The 11,610-nt window shown below is 38.7% G+C and overlaps 1 protein-coding gene across 1 annotated transcript in view; it reads left to right on the plus strand.

Annotated features, from left to right (window-relative positions):
* Positions 1-9,975, plus strand: part of ADAMTS20 (ADAM metallopeptidase with thrombospondin type 1 motif 20) — a 170,211-nt gene extending 160,236 nt beyond the window's left edge. Inside the window, exons 32-39 of the mRNA XM_073331555.2 lie at positions 706-906; positions 1,034-1,163; positions 1,331-1,425; positions 1,511-1,605; positions 3,013-3,146; positions 4,769-4,860; positions 8,876-8,980; positions 9,883-9,975. Coding sequence (XP_073187656.2) covers positions 706-906; positions 1,034-1,163; positions 1,331-1,425; positions 1,511-1,605; positions 3,013-3,146; positions 4,769-4,860; positions 8,876-8,980; positions 9,883-9,975 — 945 coding nt within the window. The remainder of the gene's footprint in view (positions 1-705; positions 907-1,033; positions 1,164-1,330; positions 1,426-1,510; positions 1,606-3,012; positions 3,147-4,768; positions 4,861-8,875; positions 8,981-9,882) is intronic.
* The last annotated feature ends 1,635 nt before the right edge of the window (positions 9,976-11,610 follow it).

Raw genomic sequence — 11,610 nt, forward strand, 5'->3', positions numbered from 1 at the left:
AGCCTGGGGACGGGGCTGAGAACTGTGAGTGCTGGAGGGCACTGGGTCTAGACCGTCAGCGTCTCACCATCTTTAAGTGACTCTTCTCTGGAGCAGAGTACCGGGGGTGAAGGAATAGGAGGAACTGTAATGGGGTGAAGTGGCATCAGCAGGAAGATAAAAGGAGGTTCTTCCCTCCTATCAGTTTTCTCCACCTTGGTTGCAGCAGCCACCATGTTTTAGAGATTTTGCCATGATCTACTAGGCACAACTCATGACCCACCTGTTAGAGAACAGCTGCTCCTCTTGGTCCTTACCACCAAATTTCTTTTCTGTGTACTGAAGAACCTCTCCTGGGGCCTCATCCAAAGCCCCACTGAAGTCAGTGGGAGTCTTTCCATTGAGTTCAGTAGGCTTTACATCAGGCTCCTGGTCCCTTGGGCCTTTCTTGCCTGCACTGTGTGGAGGTAACTGCAGAGCCATGTTCCTGTCTTGGGACAGCATGAGCTCCCACCTCCAAAGGCTCCACAGGTCTTGAGGCATAGTTATTATAGAGCTCCATTTCTGTACTCTGCCAGATCATTACTAAAAAAATGCTGGGCCAGCATATGTAGGAATAATGTCTACTACGCCCCATACTCTCACTGAAGAGAGGATCAGGACTCACTAACTATATTCTGATGCTGCAAATATCACCAAAAATAATGCTTTTTGTTATTATTTCAGTGTTCAGCCAGCTGTGGGCTTGATTACCAACAAAGGATCACATACTGTGTTGGAATCCACACTATTCGGAATAATCGTGCTTATGGTCTTTGCTCGGTAGCATATCGAGATTGCCCAATAGTGCCTTCCCCACACATTTATAAATGTAATATCAGGGGATGTTTACAACCAGCTACTTGGAAGGTGGGGAAATGGAGCAAAGTGAGTATAAATGTGCAAGCTAAAACTTTACAGTTTCCTCAAACACAAAAAAGTTTACCAAAATGTATTTGCTGATAGTGTTAGTGGTTTATTTTCTTCTGAACTTCTGGTTGTTATCTGTGTGTAGTGCTCAGTAGCTTGTGGAGTGGGAATAAAGGAAAGAAGAGTAGAATGCATGACTGAAAATGGCTTATCCAGTAGCTTGTGCCTGTCACGTTTAAAACCAGCAGCCAGAAAGATCTGTCATGCAAAAGAATGTAAGTAATTGACAGTGATGATTATGTACTGTACCAAATGCTTTCTTGGGATATTTATGTAAAACTGTAAAATAAATATCTTTGCAACACAAATATACACAATTAGCTGTTCAGGTTCAATTCTCAGCTCATGAAATATTGATATGGTTCAATCACTCATTTTTAAGGTGAAGCTTTCACCAGCTGCAAAGAAATCCAGAGTAAAAAAAGAATTAGAAAGGATGGTGAATATTTACTGAACGTTAAAGGAAGATTGATAAAGGTACTATTAACATTTCTATCAAAGGGGTGGGTTGTGAAATAAAACGTGTATTATATAATAATAAGGGTTATATTTTTGGTTGTAGATTTATTGTTCGGGGATGCAGTTTGAGAATCCCAGAGAATATTTAACATTGGTTAAAGGTGAAGCAGACAACTTTTCTGAAGTATATGGTTACAGGTATAAAATCAGTGGGGTTCTTACTTTATGAAATGTATTTCGTAGTTTGAAACTATAAAGCAGAGTTTTCCTTTATGGAATCATATGCATAGAAACATATTTGGGCACAATTTTCAAAGTTGTAGGCACACAAATGTACATTACTAATGTAAATATATTTCCATACTGAATTTGTGTGTACCTGCAGTAACTGATCTTACAGATGACCTTTTATTATTTCAGTGGAAATGGTACCTGGTTATACCAGTGCTGCTGTTGGCCCAAGTGTATAAAGGTCCTACAGTAACTCCTCACTTAATGTCGTCCCAGTTAATGGTGTTTTGTTATTACGTTGCTGATCTATTAGGGAACATGCTCGTTTAAAATTGCGCAATGCTCCCTTATAACGTTGTTTAGCAGCCACTTGCTTTGTCCACTGCTTGCAGGAAGAGCAGCCCGTTGGAGCTAGCTGGTGGGGGCTTGGAACCAGGGTGAACTGGGAGCCCCCCATCAGCTCCCCACTCCCCTAAATTCCCTGTGTGGCAGCTGCCCAGCAGGCTATCAATTGCCAGCAGTTCAGCTGTGCCTCCCCCCATGGCTATGTGCTGCTCCTGCCCTCTGCCTTGGAGCGGCTCCCCAGAGCCTCCTGCTTGCTGTGCAAGGGAGAGGGGGGGAGAGGGATGCTAATGTCAGGGTGTCCCCCTTTCCGCCACTCCTGTACCTAATCTCCACAGAGCATGGGGGGACATGACAGGGCTCAGGAGGGAGGGAGCTTGCTGGCAGCAGCTGTTGTCTCAACTTGCTGATCTACTTAAAAAGGCAGTGTACTTAGGGTGGGGTCACTCTACTTAAAGGGGCAATGCGTGTCTCTCTCACACATGGTGTGTGTCTCTGTCTCTCTCTGCCATGCTGTCTCCCCTCCCTCCATTAGTGTTGCCTAGTAAAGTGTGAGGCTACATTAACAACAATGTGTTAACCCTTGAGGGCTCAGCAGAATGCTAGTTCATCATTTAGCAGTAAAGCATCCCCTGGGAAATATCCCACCCTCTTCCACCCTCTGACTTCACCACTTAACCAAGCTTCACAATCATCATTGCTGTGTACAGTATTAAATTGTTTGTTTAAAACTTGTACTGTGTATGTGTATATATGATGTCTTTTGTCTGGCAAAAAGAATTTCCCTGGAAACCTAACCCTTCCCCCCACCTCCATTTACATTAATTCTTATGGGGAAATTGGATTCGCTTAACATCGTTTTGCTTAAAGTAGCATTTTTCAGGAACATAATTACAATGTTAAGCATGGAGTTACTGTACTATTCAGTATTTGTTCGATATTCTGTGCGTAGTATAAAATGATTTGATTGTTTTTCAGTATGATACTACTTTAGAAAACATAAAAAAATAGAAACCAAATGTGCTATTACAGGTTACAAAATCCATATGAATGTCCTTTCAATGGAAGCAGAAGGCAAGACTGTGCATGCAGAAATGACTACCTTGCTGCTGGACATACCAGTTTTAGCAAAATAAGAATTGATATAATCTCTATGCAAATTGACAGTAAGTGTTTATATATTATTACAGAACTCTATGTAATGACCCTTCTCTTGGAATTTTAAAGTGACTACTATAAATGCAAATTTAGAACCCAATTGCGCCATTTCTACGCAAACAAAACTCTTAACTTCAATGGCACTTCCATGAATGAAACTTCACAGGTTCAAACCTTAAGCTTTCATGGGTGTCTCATAACTTTAATACACATGCATAATCCGATGTATGTGTTTCTCAAGAGCAGAACTAAGGGGGAGGGATAGCTCAGTGGTGTGAGCATTCGCCTGCTAAACCCAGGGTTGTGAGTTCAATTGTTATACAGACAAAACTGCACAGGATTGTTTCAGGGGACAAGACAAGATGTCACATTTATTATAATAACACAATTTGATTTAAGACCAATAACTAATATCTAATACCTTTGTATATACACACACACACACACACATACATACACACACACCAAATGTTCTGTAGCTGCTATATAGTTACCAGTTCTGAATGTAGCTTGAGTTCGTGGCTTGGGTTCGTAGCTTGTGGCGGCTAACTGGCCAGGAAAGCTGGACAAAAGGAAGAGCTGGGTCTTTGTTGGGCGTGCACCGATGCCCTTCCATGTTGGCAGCAGAATGTTACCCTCTAAAGTCTTCCATCTCACCCATCCTTTTTGTAGGCTTTAGTTTGAATCCAGAGTCTATAGGTCTTGCTGTGTCATGCTGCCTCTGGGTCCAGTGTGATTGATCACCTGTCAATTGCAGACATGACTTTCAGCCTAGGACCTGGCTTTGATGTTTCTTCAATTGTACTTTTGTTCTTTTCTTTTGAGGGTGGACTCTTCTTACTTTGTCAGGGCTGTTGTCTGCATCTTCAGCCGTTGGTGTTTACACTTTATTTCATCAGGACAGGCTGGGACTGGAGGTTGATTCCATCATCCATCCATACTTCATTCACACATCTGAACTAAACTAATAAGATTACAGCAGGGTTTTGCAAAAATGAAGTGAGCATTTTAAAATGGAGTTTGGGATAAGTTAAAATGGAGTTTGGGTTGCAACATGGACAAGTGTAAGGAATGGCAAATAGTGAACAGAAGTTACAATGTTGAAGCAGTGCAAGTTTCAGTGATTCAAGCAGCAATTGGATTGAAAGTGAAACTCAATTATCCAGTTATTGGGGTAACTGGTTTTATGAATGAATGTTGTTTCATTCATAAAACTTTGCTTATGAAGTTATATTAATAAAGTGAACAATTAAAAACAATTTCATTGATCAGTTCTACACAATCCTTGAGGGGGCCATTTAGGGATCTGGGGCAAAAAGTGGGGATTGGTCCTGCTTTGAGCAGGGGGGTTGGACTAGATGACCTCCTGAAGTTCCTTCCAACCCTGATATTCTATGAAGTAAGCCTTTTCCTACAGCAGATTACACCATAGCGCCGACTTCCCCTCTGCTTGGTGGGTGCTTGACACCTTGCCCTGCCTCTGGCCCCGCTCCTGCACTGCCCTCACTCCACCCCTTCCCCAAATTCCCCAACCCACCCACTTTTGCTACTTTCTGCATATTGCTTGTCTACTAATAAGTTTTTAAAGCAACAATTCCAGTGCTAAATAATTGTCATATCTGTTTATTAGCTACAGACCTTCTCTTTGCTCAGATTGTATTTGGGAGAGCTGTTCCTTTTGCTACAGCTGGAGATTGCTATAGTGCTGCCAGATGCCCACAGGTATTTATAATTTTTTTCCATGAAATTAACACTTAAGAAAAAGACCATTTTACTAGAGGTCGTAGTAGGGAGATGCAATCGACTAATGTACACTCAATCTTCTGTACAAAAATACAGTACATTAATAAGTAATTGCTTCTTGCTCCTCTCTCTTTTAGTCCATCATCCGTTACATTTGCTCCCTGAAATTGTTTTCCCCACAGCTGTCTCTTTTGCTGTCCCTCATGTTCCTGCTCCATGTATAAGTATCCAATCTGCTATTGATCTCTTGTGTTCCTGCCTCTTGCACTGGTGTTCTTCTGATGTGCATTACCCCTTAAATTTTTTGTATGTCCTTCTAATCCCTCTTTCCAGCTCTCCTCCCTTGCTATGGCCCCATCAATTTCTCTTTTCCTCTCCATCCCTTTCCATCTCCTCTTCGTCAGATCCCTATCAGCTGACTCCCCTTCTCTGTATTTTTGTCTTGGTTTCTCTGCTCCCATGATGTATATGGCATGAGACATTCATTCACATAAAGAGTGGAGGAGCTGAAAGGCAGTACTTAAAGATCATAGAATCATAGAATTCTCATTGCTCACCAGCAAAAGAATACTTCCCAGCATGTGTTGTGAGTTGCCTTAATGATCTATCACCTGGGACTTCATGAAACATGTTGGAATACTTGTGTGGAGAAAGAGCAGAGGTCTGATACATGCAGATACAATAGGGCATCCCAAGCAGCCAAATGTCATTCACTGGCCTAAGACCAGGACCAGAATACAGTAACCAGAAAATTAAACCACAAATAAACAAAAATCCTCACAAGTGCTTCAGAGCACTGGATACTGAAAAAAAAAAAAAATCATAGGGCCAAATCCACTACTGACCTAAGTGGGCACAGCTCTATTGAACTGCATCTCTTTACACCAGTGGTGAACATGACCTTTAATAACTAATGATAATGGATTCCGCTAATTGGGGATATATCTCTGCACTGAAGTGGTCACACCTCAGGAGATGCCTTGAAGGAGTGCTGCTGGTCTCTGTTCAGATCAATTGCACCACTTCCTTCACTCTCAAAGTTTTTCAGATCTGCTCCCAAGCCTGAATATTATACATGACAGGCAACTGCTGTGCCATCAGTATAATTGCACATATGCAATGTTCATTTATTTCTGCAACATGACATCACTGTGGATGAAGTTACTTCATGAAATACTATGGGCCTATGATTATGGAATAAGCTACACTCCATTTGCATTAATTTTCTCCAGATGCTGTATGCCATAAAATTAATACGTTCCGCTTCTTTGGTACTCAAAGAACCACCTCACCTGTGTAACACATCAGCTTGTGCCAGTACACCCAGGGGTATGAGTCCTAAAAAATAAAAAGAGCAACTAGACATGAAAATATACAGGAAATAAGTTATACCAAACTATACAATATGAGACTGGTGTTTTCAGCATCTATATGAATCACAAGAGTGAAGCTTGAATGGTGTATGTGCATCACTAGAACCCTGAAATAAAAATAAACTCTTCATACAGTCCTTTGTATGTAGTTTATTTTTGATAAAGTTTGGGTACTATCAAAATACAGGTATCTCATGAACACCTTAACATTTATACCTTTAAACTAGGCTTGGAAGGATTCGATTTCAGTAAAAATTGGTAAATGTTGATTTCACTGTATACCACAAACTGAGAAAAAAGTATTTCCATTGATGATCATCGAAATTTACAGATAAGCAAAATAAGAAAAATACTGTTTGAAAACTTTATTAGAGTCAAAATCCAGTAATTAGATTTTAGAATTAAGCTTGTTAAAAATGGACTAGTGAATCAATAGGAAAACCAGGTATGATTTGTTGATTTTAAGGATATTCATTTTGTATATTTTTGCATGTGATGTTGACAATTTGTGTTTTAATATTTATAAAGCTTTAACTTTTTGAATCTCAATATCTGTCATTAAATAATTGACTGACCCCCTTAGAATTTCACAATTGTGAAAATTTAGATAGATAAAAATTGAAAAAAAAATGCTTAAAAATAAATATTGATATTATCTGTCAAAATTGTAAAAAAAAATTAAAATCGAAATTCTGCCAAGCCTAGATGAAACCATCCAACAGTAAGTAGTACATATATTTACCATGTTGGATTTTGGCAAAAGAATAAAACAGTAAAATGGGAAAGTCTTTCATGAAGTATGACTGGAGTTGATGGAGATTTCGATTGCATAGTACTAATCTCATACCCCTTGTCACTTTACAAAATTTGAAACAAGCACATTCAGGACAGGCTTATATTCAGTTTTCATTAAAGTCGATGGCAAAATCCTCATTGGCTACTAAGGGGAGCAAGTTTTGTCACTGTTTGTATGTACAGTGCATATATATATATATATACACACCTTTATATATATATATATACACACACACACATACAGAGTATTTACTGACATGTTTGTTTAAAAGCTCAACCATGATATTGCATGATTGTAGTTTATTCAATTTCTGCAACTTGTCTTCTGTGTCACCATTTATTTTCTAAAGTGGAAAAAATTAGTGGAAAAAGTGTAGTATAGTTTCTAGTTCCGAACATGTTGTCTGTTCTAAAGTGTATTTCAAGTCCATCTTTGATTTTTATTTTTAAATAAAGGTTTGCATATAAAAGGGCTCTGGAATCTATGTATTTCTCTGAAATTGTGTTTATTGTACAACTTTGTATTTAGCAGTGAATTTAATTTAAATATTTGTTTGTATCTGTATTGATTGCTTTGTTAAGAGGTATATTAAGTATTCTGTAAGCATGGAAGAGTGAGCTATCACTTTCAGAATAGGGTGAGGCACTTGACTGGAAACTACACTTGAAAAAGGCTGAGAGCTGTGAGTAGCAGAGAAGGATTTGTCCGTAGTTGCCAGAGTATGGCAGACCATGCCGATGTTGCTCCAAAAAGTTCAAAACACAGTTTAAAATATTTATCTTTTGAGAAATGGTTGTTTCGGGTGTTGTTGTAGCCATCTTGGTCCCAGGATATGAGAGAGACCAGGTGAGCGACGTAATATCCTTTACTGAACCAACATCTGTTGGTGAGAGAGACAAGCTTTTGAGCTCCACAGAGTTCTTCTTCAAAGCTTCAGACGTTTGTTTCTTTCATCCACAGAGTTTAGTCCAAAAGAAGATATTACCTCACCCACTTTGTCTATTTTTAAGAAAGCAAGCCTCATTCTGGCAGGTCTCACATTTTTTAGCACACTAATTAAAATAAAATCTGATTTCAGTTAGGAATAATAAACAATTCACTTCAGATAAAATGTGAATCAAACCAAAAACATGAACCAATCCAAAAAGTTTGAGGTTTTCAGAAATTCAGATAATTTTTAAAGTATTTTGTTGAAATTTGTTGTTTTTCATCTCTCAAAATGTCTGGCTTTTGACCAGAATTGTTATTTGATTATTATGATAACTGATGTTATGTTATATGGTATTGTAATTATGCCAACGAACTCATAATTGGTATTATTCAGCATTATTTCCCACCACTAGCAAACCAGAAATGACTGCAAGGATCACACAAAAAACAGTTTGTACCAGAATTCCAGCAATGTCTCTTGATGAAAATGCTTGGTTATGTTTCAAATAAATATCAGCACTTTTGGATGTTTCTCTAATCTAAACTGAACTCCTGATCATTATGTTTTTGTCCATAATTAATTCCTTTGCAAGAACTATCTGGGAACATCACAAAATGTCTGAGTATTTGATGTAACGTAATTTTTTATTATAATAGGAGAGAAAAATATTAAAATAATAATTTACTCTCAGGTATAAGAGATGGTGAGTGAGCTAAATACAGTAAAAGGCTTGTGTGTGCCAACATAGAGGTTTCTAGGCTTTTTGACTTTAGAAATACAAAATTCGGTATGTAACCGTAAGGTTACAATGCAATACTCTAAGTAGTATTTGCTAATGTTAAGTGTCTTAAAGTTTGTACATAAGCTCTGTGCTTTGATTTTTTTTTTTGATAGGGGCAGTTCAGCATTAATTTGACAGGCACTGGCCTGAGGCTATCCAGTACAGCTAGATGGATTGCTCAGGGCAATTATGCAACTGTTGATATACACAAATCTCAAGTAAGTAATGTGTGCTCCATGGGTGCATATTCTTTGTCCATTCTTGACTTGACTGAGACACTTTCACAGATACTTTATGAATTTATGAACTTGTCTACTAGGTAGGACAATGCCTAGCCAGAGGGCTGTAAATTGTAGAATGCTCCAAAGGATTGGGCTCTAACTACCCTGCATAGACCCTGCTGACCCAGCCTAATAGGCATAGGCACTGACTCCATGGGTGCTCCAGGGCTGGAGCACCCACAGAAAAAAATTAGCAGGTGCTTAGCACCCACTGACAGTCAGCTCCTCTTCCTCCCCCAGTGCCTCCTGCCCATCGCGATCAGCTATTCTGCAGCATGCAGAATGCACTGGGGGAGGAGTGGGAATGGGGCACGCTCAGGGAAGGGGAAGGGAAGAGGTAGGGTGGGGGCGGAGCATGGGTGGGGATGGGGCCGAGGGCAGAAGCAGGAAGAAGCAGGGCAGGATGGGGGCTTGAGGGAAGGGGTGGAGTGGGGTTGGGGGTGGGACCTGGGGTTGAGTACCCCTGGAACAAGCAGGAAGCTGGCACCTGTGCTAATAGGTACCTATTGCCCATTGATATAGTCCTGTCTGAAACAGTGCTAAGTTAACACATGCTAGGAACCTTTTAGAGGGCATTAGCAAGGTCTACACAGGGCGGTTAGAGTGCAACACTTCAGAGTGTCTACAGTTTACAGCCCTCTGGCACACACTGCTACAACGTGTAGACAAACCCAGTGTGTTCAAGTTAATTTGGTCTTGTCTCCCAGATACCGTAGTCTTCAGTGGGCTGTGTCAAAGGTTCTGATGAGTCACCATTTTATTAAACTATTGTGTGTAATTATGGCTTTGATAGTTTCTCATGACTGAGTTCTTGCTATTTTTGCCTCTCTAATTTCCAGGATGGTACTAAAATATATGGAAGATGTGGAGGGTTCTGTGGGAAATGTATTCCTAACACAAGTATTGGTCTCCAACTTCAAATAAAACCCTGAAGTGGTAAGAACATCAAAAGCAAGAAAAACTGTCTTTAAGGTGCAAATTCTAGGTGCTATTATTTTTTTCAGTCTTTCATCTCTGAAATGTTAATTTACTACTAAGAATTCCTTCCCATTTTCTTCAGTGTTCAGGGATGCATATCATTGTTTAATCATTTAGTGATGGGCTAACAGGTGCATAAACCACAATCATAAACCCTCAGGTTTTAATAAAGAGGTATTCATTCAATGTACAGTATATACAAGCAAGTAAAATAAACTGCACTGATGTTACTACTGGTAACACCTTAAACTGGACCATAATTGTAATACTGTACCTGCCACTAATCAGTGCACGTCATTGTACAATGTACAGTAAAATGCATATACTGTGTTGATTTTCTGGATCAACTATATTAAAATGTAGAAAGAAAAGAAGGACACCAATTAATAATTTCAACTACTTTCAGCTTTATGAAACCTGTTGGGAATTATGTTTTGTCAACAATTTACATCAGAAGAGTGCATCATCAATATACTTTTTCCTGATACAGTTTCCAAAGGTTCCCCCCCCATTTCTGTCATTAAAAACATTCATTTTTTCTCTCTCTTTTTGTGGTGCTCAAACAGTAATATTAGTTCTGGAATGTGTGGTTTAATCTCTGTAGTCTCCAGGAAAAATGTTAAACATCAAAACGCTGTTTTGTTGTGGGTACAAGAAAATAAAGAAACACGTCATAGTTTGAAAATCTAGTTTTAAAACCCTACCTCTCACACAACTGTGTATACTGTAAGAGCAATATATTGTGTATGTTGTACAATTTGCGGTTATATAACTATACATATTTACTTAACCTCTGCCCAGATACTCCAGACATTTTATTTGTTGGAAGTGGCCAACAGCATATTAACAAAAGCCCTATCTTGTCTCACTTCCACACCCAGAATTCCCATTGACCTCAGTGAAAGTTCTGGGTTCAACAAGGGAAGGCAGGATTAGGTCAAAGTGTGCATAGTGCACGTTTTTGAGAAGTACAGTTTAATTTTTCAGAGGGCAATAAATGCAACTGTAATGCGCACTGTTAGAAGTGCTTCATCCTAGAAAAATTAAATGTATAGGAGGAAACGTTTCCATTTCAGACAAGATCTAGCTGTTTGATTTGTTGTTTAGAATTAGTCCAAGTCCAGAAGTGCAGAAATAAGTACAGCATAAAGATTACCTGTTTCAGGTAAATTCTCAGGTATTCAAAATAAGCTTTTCTATGTGCATAAAAACCACACATTATGTACTAGATAATTATAGGCATTTTTCAACTCTAAACCAAATATCAGCTAACTATTTATATGCCAGTGAGAACTGGTAGGTCATATGGCAGCTATATCTTGGTTTTACCCACAAAGTATTAGCCGAGTTAGGAATACATTTTAATGAAAGGCTATATTGCACCACATATCTAAAAAGCAACTGCTTAAAAGTAACACATGTAGATGACTATTTTGTGATCTCTGTATCAGAAAAGTATTTTTGCACTATGTGCCTTAAACTAGTTGTAAACATGTATAAGAAATATATAACACTATTTTCCTAGAAATGTTTACATTTATAATTAAAATGTTCTAATTTATAAAATATTTATATAATAAATATGCTTG

This window comes from Lepidochelys kempii, chromosome 1 (genome assembly GCF_965140285.1).
Source record: "Lepidochelys kempii isolate rLepKem1 chromosome 1, rLepKem1.hap1, whole genome shotgun sequence".
NCBI classification, from domain to species: domain Eukaryota; kingdom Metazoa; phylum Chordata; order Testudines; family Cheloniidae; genus Lepidochelys; species Lepidochelys kempii.